The 27368-nt window shown below is 50.7% G+C and overlaps 1 protein-coding gene across 3 annotated transcripts in view; it reads right to left on the bottom strand.

Annotated features, from left to right (window-relative positions):
• Nucleotides 1-27368, bottom strand: part of PITPNM3 (PITPNM family member 3) — a 94443-nt gene that overhangs the window by 8057 nt on the left and 59018 nt on the right. For all 3 annotated transcript variants that reach the window (XM_023530427.1, XM_023530426.1, XM_011359759.2), the window contains 14 exons: nt 22273-22349; nt 21581-21816; nt 18455-18644; nt 17758-17880; nt 17155-17339; nt 14650-14822; nt 13326-13496; nt 11893-12087; nt 11179-11327; nt 8535-8651; nt 5346-5462; nt 4852-5000; nt 4430-4579; nt 1175-1358 (listed from right to left, as the gene is read on the bottom strand). In XM_023530427.1, coding sequence (XP_023386195.1) covers nt 1175-1358; nt 4430-4579; nt 4852-5000; nt 5346-5462; nt 8535-8651; nt 11179-11327; nt 11893-12087; nt 13326-13496; nt 14650-14822; nt 17155-17339; nt 17758-17880; nt 18455-18644; nt 21581-21816; nt 22273-22349 — 2216 coding nt within the window. The remainder of the gene's footprint in view (nt 1-1174; nt 1359-4429; nt 4580-4851; nt 5001-5345; nt 5463-8534; nt 8652-11178; nt 11328-11892; nt 12088-13325; nt 13497-14649; nt 14823-17154; nt 17340-17757; nt 17881-18454; nt 18645-21580; nt 21817-22272; nt 22350-27368) is intronic.

The following is a 27368-nucleotide window of genomic DNA, read 5'->3' on the forward strand; positions in this document are numbered from 1 at the left end:
TGAGATTGTCCCAGGCTCTTTCGTACCTCAGTATGATTCTGCTGATTCTTTGGCCACCTGACAAATTCATATTCATGCTCCAAAACTCTGCTCAAAAGTTACCACCTCCTAGAAGCTTTCCCTGGTCTCCCCAGCCCTTTCTCCTCGGTTTGCCAATAGGCCTTTTCTAATTACCCACCAGTAAATTGTCCATTCACATGTGTTTCTTCCTCTAGATCAGAGATTGGTAGACTTTTTATGTGAAAGACCAGATAATATAGATTTTAGGCTTTGCACTCTGTCGCAACAACTCAACTGTTCCATTGTAGCCCAAAAGCAGCCATAGACGACTCATAGCAAATGAGCTTGGCTACGTTTCAATAAAACTTTATTTATGGACACTGAAATTTGAGTTTCATATAACTTCCACATGTCAGGAAGTACTATTCTCCTTTTGACTTTTCAGCCAATCATTTAAAAGTATAAAAACCATTTGTAGCTCACGGATCATATAAAAAAAGGCTGTGGGCCATATTTAGCCCTCGGGCCATAGTTTGTCAATCCTTGCTCCAGATCAGCAGTCCTCAGAACTTTGTAAATATCAGAATCCCCTGGAGAGTTTGTTAAAACACAGATTGCTGGGCCCCTCCCAGAGTTTCTGATTCACTAGGTCTGAAGTGAGGCCAGAGAATTGCATTTCTAATGAGCTCCCAGGAGTACTGTGCTGTGGGTCCTGGGAACATACTGTGAGAACCAAACCCCAGCTCTAGGTCAAAGCTCTGGAGAGCATGCCCCACATTCTGTTTGTCTCTGTGTGGCCCCTAGACCTAGGACATAATAGGCACCTAGGTTTCTGTTGAACGAATAACCAAATGCAGAGACAAGAGTGCAGGCTTTAGGGTCAGGAGATAAAAGATGAAAGTCTGACTCTGAGATCTTGGACAAGTCAGTGAGGCTCGCCTTTCTCATCTCTCACTGAGAATAATAATATCTACCTCACAGGGCTGTAAAAGGACCCAGTTAGACCCACGTGGATGTGCTTTGCAAACTGGGTATCCACTTGCACAGTGGGAGATGGCAGGGCACATGGATGAGGCCCCACCAGGTTGAGGAAGGAGGAGAGGAGTGTGGAGGACGGTCCTGGAGGTCTCATCCCCTCTCAGGCCAAAGCCCCGCCTCAGGGCCAGAAACTCACCTCCTGCACGAGGTTGCGGAGGAAGATGGCTTTCTGCCGCAGTGGGTCGTGCACCAGCCCATCAGAGAAGAAGATCATGCCCTGTGGGAAGTTGTGCTGGGACAGCCATGACACCACCCGCTGCTTCTGCATGTCCGGCCGCCCCGTGATATAGAGGATCATGTAGCCCAGGTCTTGCCAATGCCTGGTGAGACAGCATTGCAGGGTCCAGCCCAGCCCCAGCCCTGCTCAAGCCACCTGCTGCCCTCCTGAGAAGCCAGAGGGGCTACTCAGAGGAACACTGGGGAAAACCAGGGGGACCCCCAAATTCATCCTCCTGGTTGAGCCCTGTGAGTCCTGGATTTCTCTCCTGGATGGCCCATAGACCCGCATGCCCACAGCCCACTGATACCTCCACTCCTGCTGCCTCTGTTCATGTCCCCATCTCCATGCTGCTGCCATCATCACTCAAGTTTCCGGAGCCAAAGACAAGCCACCTTTGATTCTTCTCATTTCCCTCCACCGCCCCTCTCTCTTCCAACCAGTGAACCAGCCTTTCATTCCACCAGGAAAGATCTTTACACTCTCACTTTAATCCATTTCTCAGCCTTACTTCAGGCCCTGTCTCTCACCTGAACCACTGCAAGAGCCTTCTGGGAGGCCTTTCTGCCTCCAGTCCCCCCAACACCAATCTAACCTGGGCCATGCAATGTCGGCCAGGTTGCTTAAACCCCAGCGTTTCAGTTTCCCCATCTGCAAAATGGGGATAATAATAGCAACTACTGCAGAGGTCATCCTATGGATAAAATTAATTAATCTCAAACATGCCTGGCATGCTGTGCTCTATACAGTTGCTTTACTGTCAACCCCTATACTGTTTTCACGGTGATGTCTGTAAATCACAAATCTAACTTCACTACTTCTTTGCCTAAACCTATTCCTGGCTCCTCAGTGCCCTGAAGTCACAAGGCCTGTCTGCACTAGAGGCTCTCCATGCTGTGCCCTTGAACTTGGCCTCCCCCCTCCCCCTCCCCAAGTCACAAAGAGCTGCTTGGCTGTCCCAGAGAAGCCCTGTGCTCTTCTGTTGCAGACTCCTCCCTTAGACAGCCATCATGGCTGCATCCTATGTTCCTATCCTCCCATATTTCCAGGCCCCTTCCTTCAGGAAGCCTTCCCTGCTTCCCAAACAGAAACAGCCTCTTCTCTTTGCCCTCACAGCTGACTTTACATGGCATCAGGCTGACCCCTGAGATGAGATCAAGCCTGCCCAAGACCAATGTAAAGTAGAGCTTTTGTAGCACTAGCCACCAACTGGCCACTATAGATTGGGGGGTTTCAAACCTGGAAGATGATCTAAGAGATTTAGAGAGGTTTTGTAACAAGACAGAGGCCCAGGTGTCGCTCTCAGAGATTCTGGTTAGTTCTAAGGTGTGGTCCAGTGATCTGTGATGACAAAAAGCTGTTTCTGATGAGCAGCAAGGTTTGGAGAGCACCACAGTGGCCCTAGGAGCCCACAGGACAGAGATGAGAGCACTAGATGGATCCCCAGAAAGAAAGGAGCACAGCCTCCCCTTTCCAGTTGTGGGATGCTGACTTAGGAGGGGGTTTAGAGAAGATGTTATAATGGGAATAAATGACCTAGCCTTACAAGGGGGAGGTTGACCTCTGAGATGAGATCGAGCCTGCCCAAGACCAATTCCTACGGGGCCAGTTCGCATGGGCAGTCTCCCAGGAGCCCCTAAGCCAGGCTAGTCTTCTCTCCCCAAAGCAATCGCTGCTACTGGGATGAGGCCAGATAGTTTTGTCCCAACCCCAAGAACTCCCACGGCCCTGAATCAGATCCATTCTTGGAGTTCTGATCACTTGGAGCCCTGGATCAGTTTCTCATGCTGGTGATCTGTTCTTTCCACAGGACTGTGAGATTCCTCCCACTAGGATCTCTCTCTGCATCAGTGCTCAGCACAGAGCCTGGCTTAGGAAAGGGTGGATGGAGGCAGGGCTGGAGGGAGGCAAGGAGGGCAGGAGGGACTAAAGTGGTACTTCTTTTGCTTTTCTCTTGGCAAACCCTTTTACACTCCTCTTAGCAATATAATAGTTCTGAAAGGTTGTGCTTCTATTCACACCTTCTGCCCTGTCCTAATCTGGTTTCCACAATCTAACTACCCTGAACTTGTCCCATCTAGTCCCCACATGCTCTGTTCTTTCTTGTCCTTGTCACCTTGCATCCTCCTTCTTGGCCTATCAAAATCAATTTTGTATCTTCTTCTTTGCACCTTTCTTCTTTTGCTAATATTTGTATAATGGCATGGTATGAAAAAATATATACATCCATCCTAGGGACTATCACAAACACCACCTCTCCCAAGAAGCCTGCTCTGCTTTCTCCAATCAGCTGGAATAGCTCCCATCTCTCGATTAGCACTGTGTGTTAGCTCATCTTGATGGCTCCCCCAGTGAACCATGTGTCCCAGTATTCACATCTTTATGTGGTCCTTTGCCCTCGAATCTAGGCTGATCCCACAACTAGCTTATAACCAATAGAATACAGTGGAAAGGACACTGTGACTCGCAAGGCTGGATCCTAAGAAGGCTTTCAGCTTCCACCTGGGTTTCTAGGAACCAGGGCAAGCCAGCCACCCTGTGCAAAATCTAAATAGTCTGAGACCTCCCAGGCTAGCCACATGGAGCAGCCATGTGGAGAGACAGAAAGAGAGACCCAGCGCAGGAACACATATGCATTCAGAAGTCAGCCCTCTTGAATGTCCAGCCCAGTGGAGCCTTCAGATGACCCCGGCTCAGACCACCATCTGACTGCAATCGCTAGAGAGACCCCACATGGGAACCTTTCAGCAGAACCTAGTCCATCCACAGAATCATGAGACAGAATAATAAATTATTATTTTAAGCTCCTAAGTTTAGAGCCATTTGTTACACAGCAAGAGATCATCAGAACACACTGATTTGATTCTGATTGGGATCAGAATGTGAGCGACCGGGACTGATTCACTGCAGAGAACATTCAGACAGCACTAGAATAAATGGAGGAAGGAGGGCAGGGAGAGAAGGAGGGAGGAACTAGGGACTAGAAAGCGGCAGGGAGTTTCTCAAGGAAGCTCAGGAAATTAATATTGGAGGTGAAGCCAGGACTTCCCAGCTCATGGCCCGGAGACCAGTGGAATTCCTAGAGGGAACCAGAAACAAAACACATCTATCTCTCTCAGGTCTTCTGGCTCCTGTCCCAGAAGGAAAGGTCCCTTGCAAGGAGGTAGCACTCACCGGACAACATCCACTGCCCCCGGCCGGACCTTTGGGTCACTTCCCATGATAGACACGCTGGCTGCAAAGGACCCATCGATGCTGAACACCACACACTCCATGCCGCGGGGCAGCACCGTGAGGTAGCTCATCGCACAGGTCTGGTCGCCCCTGAAAGGTACTACCTATGGTCAGCTGTGTGCTCAGGGTCAGGTGTTAGCCTGAGGACAGAAGTCAGCCTGCAGCTAGGGTCAGAGCTCATTCTGGGGCCAAGGTCAAAGAGAATCTAGGGGATGACCTCATCCATTTTCCTGTCTCCCCAAAGACAGGTATGAGGATCAAAAGAGAGCAAGCACCCTTAGGACCCCATCTTCTGGACAGGCCTGGCTGGATTGGTCATGAAAATTGGCAAAACCACCATGAGAACATCCCCTGGGGCTCACCTGACAACCATCTTCACAGGGTAGACACCAACGCCCATGCGCCGGGGCCGCGGCACGCTGTACGTGATTCGGCCACTGCTGTTGGTGATCTCTGTGTCCAGGTGCACCCAGCGGCCTGAAGATGGCTCTGCCATCACCAGGATATCCACCTGCAGGCAGCAAGGAGGCCAGGGGACTCCTTGAAGGCTGGGAGTGTGGCTTCAGACTTAGCTTAGGGGCTCTCTACCAAGACAGCAGGCTCTAGGGCTTAGGGTCCTGCCCTGTGTTTCCTGGCTCCTACTATACTATTTCTCTCTCCACTGCAGCCACATTAGCTTCTCAGATGCCCCCAGGTTCATCCCTTGCTCCTTGATCACTCTTTCTGACCTGCCAAGGCAGGATGAATGTCCCTCAGCTCAGCCCTCCCAGAGCCTTCACCCCATGTGCTACGTGGTACCATGAGGTACCTAGTGCACATGCAGCTGGCCGAGGAGGGGACAGCCCAGCCTCCATACCTTCTCTCCTGTCAGAGCCACCATGTCGAGGGGCCCATACATGAACCGCCCCACAAGGACCTGAGGACCATCTTCGGCAGCAATCACATCGTTGGCCCGGTGGTTAGCAGTGACGTTCTGGAAGGACAGAAACCAGCTCAGCTTCGGTGAGTTGGGGTGGATCTTACATTTTCATTACATTGTTCTTAGGATTAGTTGGAGGGATATGGACTCACCGAATTAGGCTTTTCTATTAACTCCCATTAGAGTTTCTGAGACATGTTCCCCTGGAACCCATGAGAAAAAAACAGACCCTTTGCCCTAGGTCTGTCTACAAAGAGCACTGGAGTTCCTGTAGATCATCAGTCCCCAACCTTTTTGGTACCTGGGACCAGTGCTCCTATGAGAATCTAGTGCCTGATGATCTAAGGTGGAGCTGAAATGGTGATGCTAGCTAGCACTAGGGAGTGGCTGCAAACACAGATGGAACTTCGCTCACTTGCCCGCCACTCACCTCCTGCTGTGCAGCCTGGTTCCTCCTAACAGGCCATGGTACTGGTCCATGGCCCAGGGCTTGGGGACCCCTGCTGTAGATGCACATTCTCTGCTCTTGATTCTCCCCTGCAATCCTGAGGAACCACCAGTCCTCACAACCTGTCATCCTAGTTTCCTAGGCCGGAAACTGCCAGTCACCTTTGCTTCTTCCTTCAGCATCATGGCTCACATCTGATAGCCATTTACTATCCATCTTAGTGAGAGCTATCAAACGTACAAGAGTAGAGAGAACAGTGTAACAAAGACTCTTGTACTCGGCACCAGCTCCTCCACTTATCAATTCATGGCCAGTATGGTGCCCTTCTTCCCTTGGTGAATCCTCACCCCACCCTGACCCCAGATGATTTTGAAGTCATCTTGGATGTTGCATCATTTTATCTGTAACCATCCCAACATCCTCATCCTTCTTCACCTCTGGTTTCAATTCATTCTGCAGCTCAAAGGCCTCTATTGGTCCAACCACCCACCACTCCCAGCCTGGCTTCAACACTGGAGTCACTTGGTCTGGTGCCCCTTCCTTTACAGAAAGAAGATACCTTTACATGGTATCTCTCCCCATACCCATGTTATCTCTCATCTAGTCTGCTAATAGCTTCTTAATGAAGCTTCTTATTCTAAAACAGACACTGTGGCAGATCTATTATCTTTATAAAACAAATCTGTTAACACCCAGTGCCCTCCAAATGAAGTCCAAATCCTGCACTCAGCATCAAAGCCTTGCCTGGGGAAGCTTTTCAGTCTTATCTCCTGCTGATCCGCTTCCAAGCCCCTCTGGTCTTTTCAGGCCAGGCTCCATGGTAGCCTCCAGGTCTTTGTTCATACTGGGTCTCCACTCCACATGCCATCACTGGTCCTCTGCCCCCACATTCCAGCCCATCCACTATGATATGACTCAACTTTGTTCCCTCCAAGAAGCACTGCTTGGACTCCCCAAGGATGGTTCCCCAAGGACTTTACAATTCCTATGGCATTTTAATTCAATTCGACAAACATTTGCAGTCACCTCATCTACACTGGTCCCTGAATTGGGCTCTGGGGACACAGAGAGGGACCAGTCATGAACCCTGCCCTGGAGTTATTCCATTATGTGTGGGACATAGGTTCCCTACAGGAACACTGGAGAGGGAAGAGTTGATTCATGGAAACAAATACATAGAAAAGTGCTCAATATCACTAGTCACCAGGGAAATGCAAATCGAAATCACAATGAGATATCATTTCATACCCACTAGGATGACTAGAATCAAAAAAAAAAAAAAAAAGATAATAACAAGCATTGGCAAGGATGTGGAGAAATTGGAACCCTCATACACTGCTGGGGGGAATGCAAAATGATGTTGTTACTTTGGAAAATTTTGGCATTCCCTCAAATAATTAAACTAGAGTTACCTTTTGACCTAGCAATTCTACTTCTAGGTATATGCCCAGGAGAAATGAAAATATATGTCCACACCAAACTTATACACAAATATTTATAGCAGCATCATTCACAGTAGACAAATGTATGAACGACCCAAATGTCCAACTTATGAATGCATAAACAAAAAGTAATATATCCATGCAATGGAATATTATTCAGCCATGAAAAGGAATGGAATACTGATGTATGCTGCGACATGGATGACCCTTGAAAACATTATGCCAGGTAAAAGAAACCAAACACAAAAGACAGCATATTGTATGGTTCCATTTATATGAGATGTCCAGAATCAGAAAATCTATAGCGACAAAAAGTAGATTGCTGATTGCTTAGGGTTGGGGGGATTCAGGTAGGGGATAATAGCTAATAAGTAAGGGGTTTCTTTTTGAAGTGATGAAAATATTCTAAAATTGACTGTGGTTATGGTTACACATATCTGTGAATACACTAAAATCCATTGAATTATACACTTTAAGTGAGTGAACTGTACAATATTGGAGTTATATCTCAATAAATATGTTTACAAAAAAAGTCAATCCATGGAGCTTTGATCACCTTCTACTTTTTAGGATTGTTTTTGGGGTCCATGTCTGATCTTTCTACCAGACTGGACGTGCCCCCCACAGCACTGTCTGTGTCTGTAAATCCCTATTCCCCACTCCCTAGCAGAAGGACTGGGACACAGTGGGCACTGAAGATTGTTTGCTAAATAAATAAATGAATGAGCAGATACCAAACTCCTATTCATACTTCAATACCCTATAGAGGTGACTCTTCATGGAATCCCTGTGTGGAATACCCTGCAATTCTTCTCTCCATCTTTTTCCTAATAGGTATCTCTCTCTATCACAGCAAATACCACACCATGGCATACTTGGTGGATCAGACTATGAGCCCTGTGTTCATGGTCGGGACTCTTTCTGATTTATATCCACATATACAGAGGCCTGGCATATAGCAATCGCTTCATAATTGGCTTCTCCTCAACAACCCCAGTGCCCTGGACCCCCATTCCTGGGGCTCCTGTGGAGCCAGGCCACCAAGCTCCAGCTCTCCCATCTCACATACACCCCATTCCCACTGCACTGCCATGGGAATCATCTGAGCATGAAGCCTAGTATGTATGAGCACTCAGCTCTGAGGGGCAAATCCAAGGCCTTACCTGCCATGTGGATGCCCCAGCCCTCAAGGCAGCCACACCTCCCAACCAGTATGTGACCCCATTGAGCACATACCCGCAGCTTGACCTGGGTCCTCTTACGAAGCCACTTCTCCCGGGGATTAGCAGGACTCAGTGCTGCGGGATCCAAGCCAGCGCTCTCCTTGACAGTCACGCTCTCATAGCGCATCACCTGGCACACAGCCGAGCGGGGCCTCCACGTCAGGCTGTCTCAACCCTTCTCCCTCCTTCCCAGGGTACCAGCGGCCACCAGCTTTTAGCCAGCAAGCCCTCCCCCAGGTCACCCCACTCCCCAGCTTGGAACCCTCAGGAGGCTGGAGACCCTAGGACCCACCTCCCTGCCCACCTGGACTGACAGCTGGAGCCAGAGCACTGTCTAGGAAATGCTCTGGTCTAAAAGCAGCCTCTGCCCCCCACACCCAAACCTAGCAATTACCTGCATCTGTGCCCATTCTCTGCCTTCCTTACTATTACAGAAGGCCAGCTGGAGCCCTGATCCCAGAGCCTCCAACCCACTCAAGATCAATGCTCCAGCAACACTCCCTCTCAGTCCTGCATCACTGATTAGCCCCTGAGTGATCCCTAGGATCATTTTTTTTTTTTGCATCCAAATGTGCTGTAACTGTGCCCACCTTTAAAAAAAAAAAAAAAAAAAGAAAGAAAGAAAGGAAGAAAAAAAGAAGAAAAGAAAACTTAGAAAAAAACACTCTCCCTAGGACCCCTGGTGCCTCCAGTGACCACTGCACTTCTCTGTTCTCTGGATGTTCCACAGTGTCTCCCCTTCTCCACCTACCTTCTCCCCTTCACCCACTCCAGTCAGGTTTCTGTCCCTATCACTCCACAGAAGCTATTCTTGCCAAGGCCCCATAACTTCCATCCTGCCCTGCTCATAGGTATACGCCTGTCCATCCAACCTCAGGAGATGTCCTCTCTTCCTCCATCTCCCTCTCTTCCTGGTGGAGCTACAGGACTCACCCTTGAACTTCTACAGCTGTGGAAACTCCCTCAGTATCTGTGGTGGTGTGATTTATCATAAGAAATATATATTTGGTCTTCATCCCTGTTAATGGAACAGAACACCTAAAACCCTTGGAATTTCCTAAGTGATGAGAGTGACAAAGGTGTCTCTTGTTATGTTACTTTGTTAGGTGACTTTGGGGTTGGTTGCCCCAGGAATAGAGGGTTCTAACTTTCAGTCCCAATTTCTGACCTCCAGGGAGGAGAGAAGAGATAGAGGTTGGATCAATTGCCAATGGCCAATGATTTAATCAATCATGCTTATGTAATGAAGCCTCCATTTAAAAAAAAATGGGGTTCCCAGAGCTTCCGGTTTGGTGCGCACATGGAAATTTGGGGAGAATAGCATTCCTGGAGAGCTTTTCACACACATCTTCTCCCCATATCTTGCCCTATGCATCTCTTTCATCTGGCTCTTCCTGAGTTGTATTCTTTTCTAATAAATTAGCAACCTAGTAAGTAAAATGTTTCTCTGATTTTTGTGAGCCACTTTAGCAAATTAATCTAACCCAAGGAGAGGGTTTTGGAACCTCCCACCTGTTGGTCAGAAGTCCAGGTGACAACCTGGCTTGGGATTGGCATCTAAAGGGAGATTGGGGTTTACTTGTGAGACGAAAGCCTTACTTTATAGAATCTGAGCTATTTCCAAGTAGATAGTGTCAGAATTCAGTTGAATTGTAGGACACCCAGCTAATGTGAGAGAATTGCTTGGTATGGGGAAGAAACCATATACTGGAATTGGTGTCAAAATTGAGCATTGTACCTGCGCTGACTTTAAATGCCATCTAAGCTCTGATGACCCCACATATTTATCTCTACGTCTGACATTTTCCCTAAGCTCCAGACTCTCTACTTGCCTTCCCTCCCAACATCTAACAGGCATCTCACTTTCCCAAGTCCAGATCCAAGATTCTGTTTCCCTACTTTACCCCAGCCCTGCTCTTCCCCAACCCTAGGGAACGGCAACACTGTAGATATTCAAGTGGAAAATAGGATCCATTGGACTCCCCTCCTTCCCTCACAGCCCAGATGCCAGCAAGTCCTGCCACCACAACTGAAATCCTGCTGCTCCTCAGCACCTCCGTCACCAGCACCCTAGCTAGCCCAAGCCGTCATCTCGAAAGCTGGGCTCCTACATTTGCCTCATAAAGAGCCTTATGCATTTTCTTGTCCCCCAGACAGCAGCAGGGCTTCTTACTAAAAATATGTCAGTTGATATTTTTCCCTGCAATGGCTTCTCATTGGACCCAGCATAAAATCAACTCCTGACCTTGGCCATGGAGGCTGCAACCAGTCGGAAGCTGATCCAACCCCCACATGCATCCCCACCTCCTTCCTCCCAGGTTCTCCCTCAGTCACTGGCCTCTCTGCTCCACCTTTTCTTTTACAGATGAGGACATTGAGACCCACAGAGGGGCAGGCATTTATTACTCCAATCTCCAAGTTGAAAGATGGATACATTCTCCTATATAGTTTCTATTTAATTCTCTAGAAAGTACCATACCATTAATCAGAAGCCAATGCTCTTTAAGAAACCCACTATCTGGCTGTGTCACCCCCCACTTGGCTGAGTGCTCCATTGCTTTCCCAAGGCCTACAGAGTAAGCCTCTTCTCCAGACATAGAAGGACTGGACCCTCCAGAGGGGCCCTGTAGGCAGGGCCCAGGCAGGGGGTGGAGTACCTGTCTCAGGATGAAGGCCACCACGTCTGTGGACTCCCAATAGCTGGCATGGAACAGGTGGGGTAGTGCCACAGTGGGGAAGGCTGTGAGGACTTCAGGGCAGTACAGGGCATAGTCGATGCGCTTGGCACCCCACCACTTGGCTGTGACTGCAGGGCCGAGAAGGGAGATGAGGACAGAATGGCCTGCCCAGGGCTGTGACCCAAGGGGCAGTATGGACATGGACATGCTACCAGGGCACAAGTTTGGGGCCAGAGCATCCAGCTCAAAATGAGCTAAGAAATGTGCTGCTCCCTCTCCCACCTTCTCATAACCCACCAGCCCCTTTGCTTGCCCACTGCTCCTCTGGGACATGTGTTACAAACTGTCGCTAGGAATAAGGACTCATGGAGACGTCCACTGTCTCGCTCCAGGGCTGCTGGTCAGCAGGAGTTCCCAGTAGGAAAATTGAATGTTGGGATTAGGGCTCTGGCTGAGGTCAGAGCTCAGTCTATGCCTAAAGAGGTCATGGCTTAGTTTATGGTCAAAGGTCAAGGCCCCAACTAGGGTCAGAGGTCAAAGTTCTCTCTGAGGTCAGAGTTCAGTCCAAATTTCCTTTACCCCACCTCCCCACCTGAGTCCTGCCCTCAGCAGCCCTGGCAGTGGACCAGTGGCCACCCAGAGGAAGGGCCCTCTCCCTTGAACCCAGGCAAGCCCCAGAAGACCCTCACTCACTGTGGGAAGTGCCCACAGGTGCCAAGCTGTCTGAAGACTCCGAGCTGTCACTGTGGGAGCTGCCCTGGCTCATCCTCCGTACCAGGCGCTGGGACCTCAGGGCCTGAGGGGGCGAGGCAGGGGCATCCAGGTGTGGTGGGCTACCCTGAGAGCTGCCCTCCAGAAAGAGAGAACTGTGGGTGTGCAGGGCGTCAGCTGGAAGGAGAATTTCACAGTCAGGGCTGAGTAGAAGATCTCAATAAAGCTGCCCATGCTGTGCCAGATCTGTGTTGGGCAGGAGGCTGGGTACTCAGAGGGCCGTGCCCAACAGGAAGCCTGCACCTCTCATCCCCAGGGCCGGACGGTATCCCGCCATAGTATGTCATCTGGTTTCACATCCTCTAAGTTGTGGATTAGGCAGGCACAAGTGGGGGTCCCAATCATCACCCCTACCCCCAATAGAGCTACCGAGGGCACCTCTTGGAGAATGTCCCCAAAAGCACCAGATGAGGTCAAGGGGGTGACCATTTACCATGTGCTCTTGTATCAAACTCCTCTCCTGAGCCACAGATAATGGTGGCTGAGCTTGGAAGTGAATGGAGACCCCAGCCTGGGAGCTAGGGTCCTCTCTGGGGGCAGGGAGATGCCCCAACCAAAGAGGGACACATTTAAGGGTGCGAGAGGGAGGTTTTGGAGCCTCTTCTCTCTATGGAAGCTCCTGAAAAAGCAGAATTTTGGATATCAAGTGCTGACTTTTAATACTGAATGAACCACAAGCACAGCATTCTCCCTACAATCTGGCTGAAACCTCGGAACAGGCTCTGGGGCATGGAGCCAAGGCTCTGATCCTCAAGCTCCTGCCTGTCCACTACGGGCCTCCCCTTGACCTCACCCCAGTCCATACCCGGCTTACCCCACTTGAGCCACAGAGGCCACGAGCGTCCCCCAAACCCACCTGCCCTTGCTCTCTCCACCTAGAGGATCCCCCAACCCCCATTCTCCAGCTTTTCTCCACCTGTCCAAAGGCCTTGGTCGAAGGCTCCCTTTTCCATGAAGCCCACCAGAACGAGACGCTTCCTGCTTTGTACCTCCAGAGTCCAGGTCGGGTACCAGGCAATAGCAATCAGCAGGATCCTTGGACTTTCAATCAGGCTGACAGTATTATGCTGACCCTAACCACAGGAGCTCAGCTGGGAGTTGTAAAGGGCAGAGCCTAAGTCTCTGAGCCCCAAGATGCCTCTAACAGAGCACAAGTTCACACAGGTGGGCCACTCAGAAGGTAGGTGCATCAGCTGTTTGCCTGTTCTTTTCCCCAAGAGGACACAGACCTTACTCAATAAGGTCTAGTCACTCCATCAGCTGACAGTTTGGAGGGGATAGGATGGCCCCGGAGTGCTACCTGGCTGGGACCCAGCTCCAGCTCAGCAAGCTCTTTCATACCCCTGAGTGCCTACCGAGGAGAAGGGACTGTCCGTCACCCATTGGAAACCTCTGGTAGCGGGGCACACTGATGGGCGGCACCAGGTGGAACTTGGGCTCCAGCAGTGGCTCAAGCCTCGAGGCGGAGGGGTCTGCACAGTGGAAGAAGCTGTAGACCTGGCTGCAGGCAGGACGCACCTGGAAGCCTGGGGGGTGGGAGGAAACATGGGAGAATCCCCTTGCTGGTACCTACTCCCTTGGTCCTGGGAAGCTCCCCTGAGTGCAGCTTTGAGCAGCCTAATTCTCTGCTCAAGAACATGTCATGGCTCCCTGCTCCAACAGGATCAACGTCATTATGTTCAATTTAATAGGCTGCCCTGCTAAGTGCATTATGTTCAATTTAATAGGCTGCCCCACCTAGGAGCACAGCTGTAAGAACCCAGTACTGCAGCTGTGGTAGCCAGCTGCAACTCCCCAACCAGTCTTGCTGTGGTCCTTTCTCTGTGCCTTAGCTCAAGCTGCCCCTCCTCCTAGAAGGCCCTTTTTCACTATCTCCACTAGTAAAACTCCTTTAAATTCTTGCAGCTTTTAATTAGTTGCTACTTGATGTATGAGGTTGACCCAGTGTCTTTCAGTCAGGATCAAAGGCCCCTTCCTCCAGCCCCTACTCAATTCCTACACTTGGTGGTAGTTCCTGGTTTGCCAGAGCCAGCAATACACTTCTCTCATAGACCAGCAGATGTCTCCACTGAGGCCTCCTCCTCTTCTGTGTCTCCCTGTCCCTCTAAGTCAGTCCAGGATCCAGGGAGCACTAGGGTTCCTTAGCAACCATGGGGTTTTGCCTCCTCTCCCTACTTCACCACCTGCTGGTGCAAATCGCCTCACTGTATATTTTAGAAGAATGGAGGAAGGCATTCAAGGCTGTGGGTAGTACATGAGCAAAGGCACTGAGGTGGGCCTGGGTACATGCAGGGGTCAGTAAGATTGACCTGGCTGCAGTGGGTCAGTCTGGGCACTGGAAGAGGAGGGAATGGATACAATAGGGTAAATATTTATGGCTTCTCTTCCCATAGAGCATGACAACTGGACAACAGGGCCACAAATGGACCAGAGGCATGTGACAAGGACAGTGAAATCCACCAGGGGCTACCTCAACTTTGCTCCATCTGGGGAAACTGCCTCACTCTCTCTCTTCTCCTCTCCCCTCTTTCCTCTTCTCTTCTCCTCTCTGTCTACCTACTGCAACTCCATGATCCTCCCTGTCCCTGCCCCCCAGCCACACCCTCCCCAGTTTGAGGTCCTGACATGGTGACCTAGTGACACAAAGGCATCTCAGGCCCCAGTCCATACCATACTCACCATCCAAGCCCGGCAGCACCGTCCTCCGCATGGCCAAGACCAGGCCAAGAGGCGAGCCGAAGAGGAAGAAGTCGGACACGTCAAAGTCCAAGCGGCCCAGGCTGACCTCAGGCATCTGGGGCCCGCTAGCTGCAGGGGGCTCGGCCTCATCCTTCAGCATGCTCGAGTGGATGCTGCCAGGCAGAGGAAGACACAGGAGAGTGGGTTCGGGAAGCACTGAGGATGTGGGGTGTTCACTTAGCAGGGCAGCCTGAAGTCTGGGGGTGGAGAACCCAACCCTCCATCTCTGGGGAAGGGTTCAAACCAGAGTCCCCTCGCTGGATGCTGCAACCATCTCAGCATTGGTCACCAAGGCATGGCCGACATTTGGCTAAGGCAGAGGTCAGCCAACTTTTTTCGTAAAGGGCCAGATGGTAAATCTTTTAAACTTTAAGGGCCATATGGTCTCCATCATATCTACTTACTCTGCAGGCAGCCATAGATGATATCTAAATAAATACATGTGACCATGATCCAATAAAGCTCAATTTACTAAAACAGGCTGAGCACCTGAGAATACCTAAGCATCCTATACACTGGCAGGCCTGCCCCGTCGTGCTGGTTTTATGGTGGCTGCACTGAATTCCTGCACTGTCTACCAGGAAGCTCAGCTGGCCAATACGCAGACCAGCTGGGTGATGTCAGTGCTGCCAGGATTTGGGCTTTTGTTGTAACTCATGTTCCAGGCAACCCGCAGACACAGATGCAAACAGCTTGGTCTTCCCTCCCCTCCAGCCCACAGATGAAACAGAGAGCTTAATGAGAAAACCACGAGACACGGAATTCAAACCATTCACATCCCAGGCACCCACTGCCCCAAAGAGTTCAAGTTGATGTTTAGCCATAAACTCAGATCACGCTTCCCAGGATGGGCAGGAAAACTGGGAACCTCCCTGACCTTCCAGGTGGCATTTGGGCAGAGCTTCGAGTTTAAGGCAATCAATTAACTGAATGCAAATTCAACTAACATACTCAAGTTGGAAGAGAAAGAGAATTTTAGAAATAACAATTGAAATAGAGTGTGAGCTAGGGTCTGGAAAGTTGAATCTGAATCCCCATACTCTGCCTCTTGCAGTGTGAGCATCTCCCAGTGAGGATGATGACTCTGGTGTTTAACAATACATATTTCATGTACAGCGTGGTCCCTAAACACACGCCAACTACTTAATTGCCAAAGAAACAGCCATCTGTCCCTACACCAGAGGGAAAAGCTGGCTGTGTTGGACCAGCTACTGAAAGCCTCCAATTTTTCGTCACTCTCCAAATTTGGGGCTTTCTTAAAGGATTTTTCAAGGATAAACTAGAAATGTGATTTTACTTTGCGACCCAAACTTGAAATATAGCTGCTTTTTTAAAGAATAATCTGTCAGAGGAGCTTTAAATAGTCAGGGATTTAAATATGCAGAGCCTTTTGCCTAATAATTCCTCCTCCAGGAATCCATGTAAATGAAAGAACCTAATATTTACATAAATGTTTATGCACAAAGATAGTCACCAGAGTGCTACTTATAAGTGCAAAGAATTGGAAAAAGCCAAAGTGTCGGTGACTGGGATTAAGTAAGATGTTGTCCATTTACTCAATAAAATATTAAGAATATTTACCAAGTAAAGTATTTTTAATTATATAAGGGAAAAATCAAATTTTTTTTTTTTTAAGTAAAACTATACACAACACATGTAAAAATATACTGAAAGGAAATATGCCAGTGTTAGCAGTGGTTCTCTCTGGGTGGTGAGACGATCTATTTTCCAAATGCTCTACCGACCTCATGGAGGTCTTCTCCACTTGGGTAAGAATGGAGGAAGGGAAGGAGGGAGAAGAACATTGAGGAGAGAGAGAAAAAGAGGCATGTCTTCCAATTTGGGTATATGCTCAATACTCACTCATATCCTGAATAAATGTGCAGATAATTCATTTAGTCCGTGGCAATGAATATGTCTCTTCTAGAAAATTAAATGGTGGACAGTTCTATGGAGGGCCTCACCTGGCCTACACATAGAGGGATGTTTTATACTGGGGAATGAGAGACCAGAATGCTGACCCCAGCTCTTCAGTAACTGGCTATGTGATCCTAGGAAAATTTTGACCTACCTGGCCTCTGTTGTCCCATCTGAGAAATAATAAGAACATACCAAGTAGCTCACAAAACATACCTTTACCTGTTCTTTCACTAGATTCTTAAAGCCATCAGTCAAGTAGGCTGGGCAGCATTTACCCTTTTGCAGAAGATGAAGCTGAGGCTCAGAGACATGAGACTGATTGTCTTGTCTCTCTGCAAGTCCAGGTGAAGCAGGTACAGAGCACAAGGGTCCCATGGGGAGCAGCCTTGGTCTCAGCATTTCAGTGCTTGTCTATGGGCCCCCATGAAAAGGCCTGGGACATAGACTGGTCCCAGACCCCCCGGATGACTTCGAGCCAAGGTCCTCTCTCCTCTGGAAGGACGGTGGGGCACAGAGAGTGGTTACCTTGATAAGAAGGCATGATGCTGGGTGATGGCCTCGCAGTCATAGGTGGAGGAATCGCTCTGTTTCCGTGGCAACGGCCTCTTGGGCTCCTCATCCTCCAACACGCTGGAGACGTCAATGCTGCTTTTGCTGAGCCGCTTGCTGTTGGCCAGACTGCACTCCTCATCCGCTGCAACTGGGGTGTCCTTTGAGACCAAGAAGAGGATAGGAGGGCACTGTGGTCACCAAAGGCTATGGGGCCCTGCCTCCTCTTCCAAGCACAAATAACCCTTTTTTCCTAGATGTGAGAGGCGATACCTCTTCCAAAAGGAGTGCGGAAGGCACACCCACAAGGCTGTCTCCTGCATCCAAATGGATTGGCAATCCAGTGGGATCCTGGTAGCTGTCTAGGGACCCAACCCTAAATTGCCCCCTCTGGGCCTCAGTTTCCTCACTTGTGATAGTAATCTCTTGCTACTCTTGTAAGACTATGATATAACACTTTGTAACCTGGATTTCATGGTACAAATATTAAGGGCTCTAACACTACCTTCCCCAGAGAGACCCCTGCTCCCAAGGTCAGACCCCCTCCCGCGCCCCACATTCCCACCATCTGGCCCGCACCTGGGTGCTGCTGATGCTCCCCTTCCGGCTGCTGCTGCCAGGGCTGTCGCCTGAGGGCCCTGCACTGTAGCAGATGGCATCAAAGGCCAGGAGGCCCCCCACACAGTCCCCGATGAGACACACCTAGAGAAGGCACAGCTGAGACTATCGGCCTGGCCACCGCTGACCCCTAACCCCCACACCCGTCTAGAACTCAGGTTGCCTGTCCATGGGAGAACAAAGAACCTGTCCCAGGGAGGCCTGGGAGAGCCCCAGCAGGGGAGGGGTGCTCATTCTGGGGCCAGGGTCAGCCTGAGGACAGGAACCAGGCTAGGGTCAGGGGTCAGTCTGGGGCCAACGTCAGCCTTGGGATAGGAATCAGGATGGAACTAGGGGTCAGGCTTGGGTGGGGTCAGCCCGAGGACAGGAACTAGGCTAGAGTAAGGGGTCAGATTTAGGCAGGTCAGTCTGAGGATAAGAATCTGGCTGAGGCCAGGGGTCAGAATGGGGCCGGGGATCAGCATGGGCTCACAATCAGAACTCAGATGTTGGCCTCAGTTTTCCTATATGTAAAATGAGAATGAACCTAAAGATCTCAGAAGCCTCCTTGGATCTCAGAAGCTATGGCCTCAGAACAGTCTGGTCTGGATCCTTTGGTCAGATCCCAGCCTCTCACCAGTTGGGGCCAGGACAAGGACATGGGGGCAGGCTGTCCTACCTGCCCACTGAAGCCAATGCCATCAGAGGACTTGAGGAACTCTGCGTAGACCTGGTTGGCTCGCTCGATGACGGTGGCAATCGCATCCTGGTACTGCGGGGAAGAGATGGCCAACAGGGGCAGGGCGGCCAGAGGCACATGGTCCTGGATGTTGCTGAGACAGCCCTCATCATGGCTGTAGGGGTTCAGGCTGCGGACAGGGGGGCAAGGTAAGCCCAGCTGGGATCAGACGTGAAAGCAGGTTTGGGGCTGTGGAACAGGCAGAAGAGAGCATGTGCTGGCTGGGAACTGGGCCCTCCACTCCAGACTCTCCAGGAAGACCCAGGCAGGAGCCAGATGAGACAAAGCACACAGGTAGGGAGGTAGGTGGGGGAGCCAAGCCTATGCTGACTCCCCTGCATGTCCACCCAATGCCAGCCTGTAATGTGTGGGCCCTGTATTCTCCTGCCCACTTCTGCATGGCTCCAAAGAACACCCCAATTGTGGAAGAAGCCAGTAGTATGAATCAGGGTGAGGACATATCATCACGGTAGACTTCCTGGAGGTGGTGGGGTTTGAACTAGACCTCTAAGAAGGCTTTAGGGAAACTAAAAAGGTGGAGAGAGGGCGTGCCAGGCGTGCGGATCACATGTCAGCCACAGCTTAGAGGTGGGCACACAGCTGCATACACAATAGTTATGTCCATCTTTCTGGGACAAGGATCTAGAGACTTCATTGGATTTACAGGAAAACCTGTGAACCCCAGAATGGACTAACAGATCCTGCCTTATAGCTTCTCCACTGCCAGTGGCCCCACCATGGGCTCCCCTTTATTCCTTGCTTCCCAACGAGGAAGTCCCTTAATTGCTGGGCAGCTCAGACCTATCTAGGCCCAGCTCCCAGCTGCCTACTCCCACCCGACCCCACCCATCCTGCTTCTATCCCCAGGGGCATCGGACTCAGGAGGGACCACAAGTGGAGAAACTGCCCACCCCCTACCCAGAGGCTTCTCTTCCCCTATAGTCAAGCTGAGGCTGACAGAAGTTAAAACTGGGGCAGGTGACAGGACTCAGGGAACCCTGGGCAGGTTACAGAGACTTTATGGAGTGCAAGGCAGGCCTAACAGCCATTTCTCATCTCCAAAGAACACAAATTAGAGGAAACAGGCCTCAATTGCAGCTGGAGAGATTTTAATTAGCTGAGAAAGAGCTCCCTCCCAGTAGTGATTAGGGCTGATGGATAGCCTGGCAAGACACTGCCTGGGGGAGAAGTATGCTCCCTCCCTCAGTTCCCTCAAGTGGTCAGGCCATCCATCTTCTTGGAGATTAGGCTTGGGATGGCTGACCCAGCTCTGGGGGTCAGATGTCCTGGGGGTGAGGGATGGGGGTACTGAGATTGATTATGAAGGAACACAATTAACTGCAACTGTTGGAGTGTGAAGAGAACAGAGCTGCATCAGCTCAGCTTCCCAAATCCCGCTGCAGAGCAGACACTCAGCAGATTAATCTGTTAAAGAAGCAGATTCCAGGGCCCTCCCAGCCCTATTAAGAAGCCCCCGGGGTGAGGCCTGCCACCTGTGGTTTAACAAGAATCACACGGGGATTTGGGCCCTTAGCCAGGCTGGGGAATGACCCACCTAAACTTTTTTCCTTCCAACTCTGATTGAGATCTGCCCTGCCCACATTTCGGAGCACAGATAAATCAGAGACAGGTCTCTGTTCCCTGTCCAGGGGCCAATCTTCCTTTCTCTCATAGACCAGAAAAGCAACGCCTTCCATATACACTCTCCCAACCAACCAAAAGCTGAGCACCAGGCCTCCTGCCCCTCCCAACACTGCTGAGCCCTCCTCAGGGCCAGGCCTGACTGAAAGGCTGTCTACCTTCCCCAAACCCCATGTGGGTGAGGGCTCCTTTCTACAAAGCCTCAAGGTCTGGCAAAGTCGACAGGAAAGGAGGTGAGTGGCAGGATAGAGGTGCCCCTGGCCTCCCGTTCATCCTTAAGTGCAGAAAGTTCTCAGTTTCCAGTCCCTGCCATTTGCCACATGCTGTATCAACATGAGCTCTACAAGTGCTCAGGCCTTCTTTGCCCATGTTATCTGTGTGCAGCCAGGGCTCCCACCTGGCTCTTGGCGCGCACTTTTGGCTAGTTCAACAGGACAGGGACCTGGAGAGCACAAAGCCCTCAGGTCCTGGAGCAATGGGCTGCATTTCCCATAGGCCCCCAGCCCTGGAGGAGCTCTCAGTCTCCAGGTTTACTCCCCACAGGGCCCAGGGCTTATTTGGATGAAGCGCCCAGGCCCAGGCCCAGGCCCAGGCCCAGGCCCGGTAAGCATGCTGCCTTATTCCACCCAGCAGGGTTCTATGCTGGCAGTCAGGAACAGCTCCTTCCCCAGTCCCCTGTCCACCAGTGAAGAGAGCCTCTTCTCACCCCTGGGAAGACGACAATGTGAGTCAGAGAATCCCTGCCATGCTCTTTTTATGTGTCCCATGCTGTGCTTGGTGCTTCACATATACTAGCACACAGAATCCTCACAAAAACTCTAGGAGGTGGTTATTACCAGGAGTATACCCATTTTACAGATAAGGAAACTGAGACAAGGAGAGGCTAAACAATTTCCCTCAGGTTACACAGCCAGAACTCAAATCCAGGCTGCCAGAGAACCCCCACACTTAGCCGTGTTATGCTACTCTCACAGCACACGCCGAAGTCACCGCCTCCGAGAAGACTCCCTGGCCCTCATCCTGAGTGTCTTCAGTGCTCTGTGGCATCTCCATTACAGCGCACATCCCTACTGGGCTCTAAATGTGTGGTCTGGAGTTGGCTGCCTATGTTTGACTCCTGGTCCTACTCACTAGGTAATCGTGGAGGAAACTGCTTAACCTCTTAATGCCTCAGCTTTCTTATCTGGGCCTAGGAGATGAGGGTTTATTGAGACTGGCCCAGGACACAGGAGGGCGGGGGCACAGTGCTAATTGCTCTGGACTCTGGCTGAACACTTCCCGCACGTGATGCTCGTGGTCAGTCAAGATCTGATGTCTCAGAGAGGTGTCCCCCTGCCCACCAGGTACACACATGGCAAGGGCAGCCCCTCTGCTTATTCCCCCTCATCAGTCCCACCCAGTCCAAATAAGCAGAAAGGGACTCACTTGGAGACAAGAGAGAAAGCTTCAGAGCAGATGGCAGGACAGGGGACAAATTTAATGAGGATGTGGCCCAGGGCTGCAGGGAAGTGGGCGCGCGTGACCTTCTCCAGCACGGAGCTGAAGGTGTGGATGTCGGCTGCCTTGCAGGATGGGTCTCCCGAGCCCACGTCCAGGACGTTGCCTCCGTGCAGCACCAGCAGGAGGACATGCGTCTTGCAGGAGCGCTGTGGGCAGACTTCCTGAGAGGAACATCGGTAAAGATAGAGAGTGACAGGCAGCAGGGAGATGAGGTGGGGAGTGGGGGGTAACCCAATGAATCACACACACACACACACACACACACACACACACACGGGGCTATGGCCCAAGAAGCAGGCACCGTGTCCAGCCTATCTCAGCTCCACACCAGGGAGCTCTCTAGCCTCCTCTGTGATGGGACCCCTTGTTCATTCAGGGTGAGGGACACAGGCTGTCAGGAAGGCAAGCCCCTCACTGTCAGGGTGGGAAGTGTCCCACGAGGCTCTTCTTGTTCATACAGGAACTGGAAGCCCAGAGGACAGGGAGCTGTCCAGGGTCACACAGCAAGTCATATGAAGAGCTGGGTGGAAACCAGACAACCTATCTACTGTCCCAGGGCTCTTCCCAAATTCCTGGCCACAGAGCTGGGCCCAGACAGCCTCAGTAACTCAGCGCACCTCATTGTCTTCGTGGATCTCAATGCTTCCCTGGGCCGGGAACCTCTGTCTTCTTAAGGAAACCCGGTACAGTTCTCCTGTGGGGAGAACAGAGAACTCAGTTTGTACGAGGCAGGAGCTTATAGGTGAGCAGAATGATAGTGTCCAGAACTAGGGAGTCACTACACCCAGCCCCTGCCTCCGAAATCAACACAACATGAAACTCTTTCTTCTAAGAAAAGGAAGACCAATAGGATGAGGCTATCACAGATGCTGTCCCTAATGCTGGGCAGGGGGATATCCTAGAAAGGGACTATCCTGCTTTTCTTCACCAATCACAAGAGCAACAGCATGAGGCTTGTCTGATGGCTTCTACTTCCAGTAATGGACAGAAATTTGGGCCAAGCATCCCTCTGAAAACAGCTGCAATTGCTAGATTAAAAAAAAAAAAATTTAAAATATGTTTGAAGTTATCAGAGAGAGAGAGCAAGGCCTTGAATTATGGAACCCCCGTGGAAGTTGGACCCCCAGAGAGTTAAGGCCAGCATATGGAATCACACTCATCATCACCCATCACTCATGAGCTTTGTGCTGAAGCCAAGTGCTGAAATGCTCTCCTTGCTTCTCTCAGCTGCCTGGGCTCAACTTCTCCTCCAGGAAGCGCTTCTCGGCATCCAGCCCTATCTGAGCTCTTATTCCTCTAACACAGGGATCAGTAAAATGGACCAAATCTGGCCCTCCACCTGTTTTGTAAATAAAGTTTTATTGGAACACAGCCACACCATTCATTTACATATTGTCTGTAGCTGCTTATCTGCCACAGAGACCTTACAGCCCACAAAATGTAAAATATTTACTATCTGGCCCTTTCCAGAAAAGTTTGTGGACCCCTAATCTAACGCCTACATTCCTGAATGTCACTGCTTTGGACTCTCAGGTTCAGAGAGTCCTCAAAGACATCCTACAACCCCCTCATTCCCCACCCAATGATGCTGCCACCCGGAGGAATCCTTCCTTCCATCAAGCTGACCTCACCTCTTCTTTTCTCCCCATGAGTATACTACTTTCTCCGTGTGCTGAATCTCATAGCTAGACTGCGAACCACTCTGCCTTCATCTCCTAATGCAGCCTGTTCCAGGCAAGAATGGCCCTTTCTTCTTCACACCCCACCCCCTTTCTCTGCCACAAGCCTGCTGCACCCTGCTAGGAGGCACATTTGGGGAGGCTCCTTCCCAGGGGTTTTGGCCCCAGAGGGGGCGGGGGAAGGGGTGGCATCAGCAAAGAATTCCAAAAGAGGTTTTCTCTAAAGAAGTCCATTTCTGAAATATTCTGTCCTCACAGACACAACCCTGGTCTAAGGGTAACTGCTTTATGAGCTCAGAGCTACTGCCCACACAGACAGGAAATCATTTCCTAAATGATGGAGGGCTTTGGCTTGGAGGAAGAAGAGGAAAAATGTGTTCTGAGGCCTGGCTCTGACCAGCACTTCCTAACACTCCTTCCAGTGGCTCCGACTCTTCTGCCATATTTCTAACATCCTCTAGACCTTGCCCTGGATTTGGTTAAAAGAGACCTGTGCCCTGCCGTCAGGACAGGGTCAGAATAAAAGACAGTGGTAGATGGCTCTGTTTTCCTGAACACTTATGTCCCAGGCACTATGTGCTGTCCAGGTATCATCTCATCTAATTCCAAGTAACCTCTGAGTTTTGGTCCTCTTGTCATTAGTCTCATTTTACAGATGAAAAAATTGAGGCTCTAACAATGTAGGTCACTTGCCCCATGCAACTATCAAGACGGAGTGAACCCAGCTAAGAGGGCCCCACATTCAACAGAAGATGATGCTTGACACACTGCTCCCTCATCCTTCTGACCTGCACAGCTTCCCAGGGAGTTATACACAACAATATCCAGTCTGTAGGAGAAGAAACGGGAGCACGAATTGGTAAGTGGCACCTCAAAGACTGAAGTCCAGGTCTGCCGTGGGAGACCAATTCACCAGCAGGAAAGAAAGTGTCCAGGAGGGAAGCCTAGTATGGCTTCGTGCGTGCAGGTTCATGTGCTGCTCCGGGGCTTGTGGAATAGGAGAAACCAGGAACTGGCAGGGCCGAGGCTGTGGATGTGGAGACCAGGAGGCCCCTGACTTCTGGGACTGGGAGGGACCCGGTAGAAACCATGGCCTGAGTTCAAATCTTGGCTCTTACCAGCTGTGTGATCTGCACCTCGGTTTTCTTGTCTAGAATGTGGGGATAATAACAGTAGCTACCTCTTAGAATGGTGATGAGAATAAATGATTCCATATATACAAAGGGATTAGAATGGGACCTGGAACATAGTTGTTATCATCCAGGGTACATCAGGGGGCACAGAGCCAGAGCCACAACTGGCAAGATGGGACCAAAAGCTGATAGGAACATTGCTGCCTCCATACTCTGCTGCCGTGTCTCTGAGTCCTTCTCTGAACCCTGGCAGGCTCCAGGGCCTCGCTGGGCTGGGTGCCTGCTTGCACCAAGGAGCCTGCGTGCAGTGTGATTATAGGATTAAATACTGTGATTGCCACAAATTACCATAGCAAGGCTATAAATAAGTCACAAGGAAGACATGAGGGTCCTGTCATCTCCTGGGCACCATGCCCTCCATTAGGTGGGGGCTGCATCCTCACTGATTATACAGACTGAGGAGCACCCACATCTTTGATCTATCTGTGGCCAGCAACCTTGGGGCCCACACAATATTCTGGGCATCAGATCAGTGGACAAGTGCTGTATCCTGGCTACAAATGATGCTGAGGCAGTTCCTGGCTCAGCGGGGATGGAGACTGGCAGGCTTGTCCTCAGCATCCCTCATGCCCTCCCTAGCAAAGGGGAAGAATCTGGCCTACTGTGCTGTTTGGGGGTGGAGCTTTGCTTCCTTTCAATGCACAAAATCCAGAGATGCCTTACTCTGGAGAGGGGAAATCTAGCCTGCCAGATCTAGATTCTGGCCCCTAGAGAGTTGACTAAGAGGACCAGATTTACCCCCACTGGAAGTTACCCCACTGTCTCCAGTCTCAGCATAAGCCTCTGTAGACAAGTGGAAAGGCAGCTTAGATGCCCTCCTGCCTGTACCTTGCCCGCAAGGGCTCTGCTCTTCCAACAACCAGACATTACCACCACAATAATTGAGGCTGTGAATCACCCACAAAACAACTCTTTCACTCCTCCATGCCCTTGCTCATGCTGAGCCCTCTGCCTGGTAAGCCCTTCCTCCTTTTGCAGACTGGCAAGTTCCTACTTGTCCTTCAAAACCCTGCTCAATTGTCACCACCTCTGGAAAGCTTTCTCAGCTGAGTTGGACCTGTCTGATTGCTGTGAGATTACTTGTCAATTTCCTCATCAGACCGTGGGCCCCTTGAGACCAGGGTCTATCAACTGTCAGGACCTAGATAACATTTTTATGAAAACTTATTACAAGTGAAGATCCAGGGTGTGCAAAGCCTGTGAGACAGCTATATGCTGCCAAACACCCAGGAGAAATTGGGTTCAAGGGAGCATCATCCGCTGGGAAGCACATTTCTTAAAAGTCCCCAGGGAAATCATATTGGGGGACCTCTGAGAATTCTAGAACAGCCTGGCCTGGGCTTTATGGCTCCACATCTAGAGGCTTCTGGTGGTAACAGCTGCTGGCAGGGTTCCCGGGTGGTGGGGAGCCACATGCCAGGGCCCACTTCCTGTTCATTTCCATCTACATGGCCCTGCTGTGCCCAGATATGGGATGAGGGGAGCCCACAGCTGTTTTTGTGACAACATTTTGTGACAAGCTTTGAGGCAGGCCAGCTACCACAGTGCTGCTCCCAGCACCCCTGCCAGCCCTGGCACTGGGACAGGTGGCCCACCCTGCTCACCATGGCTCCTCCTGCCAGCTGAAAAATGGAGCCTATTTTTGCTTAATCACCACCTTGGGAAGGCACGGATCGTGATCATCCCTTCTAATTACCGATGTGCCACACTGCTCTTGAGACAAAAGCCAAGGTCGTCACCCACACACTCGGCACCCTAAGCAAAAAGTCACCCGGCTCGCCTGAGGAGTCCAACTATCTTCATCTGTTTTGCTACCAGCTGCTGGGACCTATTAGGGGTATATGCTGGGGTGCCCTCTAGCTAAAGATGACCACTCAATTTCACCCTCCATCTTATCAGTCCCTGCAGAGCCCCCATCCCCATTAGTCACCCCTGGGGTCAACTAAACAAAGCTAGGCTCAGCTTGAGACCATGGAGCATGTCCTGAGGTATGCACAAAGGTATGGAATCCTCCGTGAGTACATGGAAGCATGCACATGGGCATAAGCACACACATTTTGTGGATGAACCCAATGGCTTTGCTATCTTGCTTTGATGTGGGATGCAGGAGATATACCTGGGAATATCTGGGAAAATCTAGAGCCTCCTTCAGCAGTAAACAGGGGGCTCAGAGCCCCTCGGTAAACCCATACGGAGAAGAACATGAGTGGCAAAACCTGGGAGAAGACAAGCCCTGGAGTCATGCGATGGGAAATGAATGCCCTAGTCAGAGGGTGGCCTCGGTGCCCTCTCTACAGCACCACAGAATGAGAGAGTTGGCCTATAGTCCCTCCTAAGGCTCAGGCAGTTGGAGATTCTCTGAGACCAAGTATGAGGGGCTGGTGCCCCGCATGAGTTCAAGCCTCCGTGCCCAGCAGAGTTTGTCCCAAGGACCATGACAGCTGATTGGAGAGCTGCTCTAAGGGCCCGTGGAGAAAGGGAGAGGAACCAGGAAACTGCAGGTGGCAACTGTTACCTAGATGTCCAAAGTAGCTGATTGCAAGTAGGGAGCTTGGCGTCAATTCCCATGCAAGTCCTGGTGCCAATTAATAAACCCATGTTCGGGGTGCCCTTAGCAAAGGAAGCAGTGGCCCCTTGAGCTCTGATAGGTTCACTTGAAATGTATCTTGCCAACCCTACCTCATTATTTGTTGAGTCGGGTCACTGGCCTGGGAATTTAAGGGAACACCAAGGCCATCTGGGGAGGAGGAAGACACTGGCAGAATGACAAACTATGTAGGGGAACCATGGCTCTCACAACAGTTCAAGGGGTGCAGGTTAATGAATCAGGACCAGCACAAG

This window comes from Pteropus vampyrus, unplaced genomic scaffold (genome assembly GCF_000151845.1).
Source record: "Pteropus vampyrus isolate Shadow unplaced genomic scaffold, Pvam_2.0 Scaffold50, whole genome shotgun sequence".
Classification (NCBI taxonomy): domain Eukaryota; kingdom Metazoa; phylum Chordata; class Mammalia; order Chiroptera; family Pteropodidae; genus Pteropus; species Pteropus vampyrus.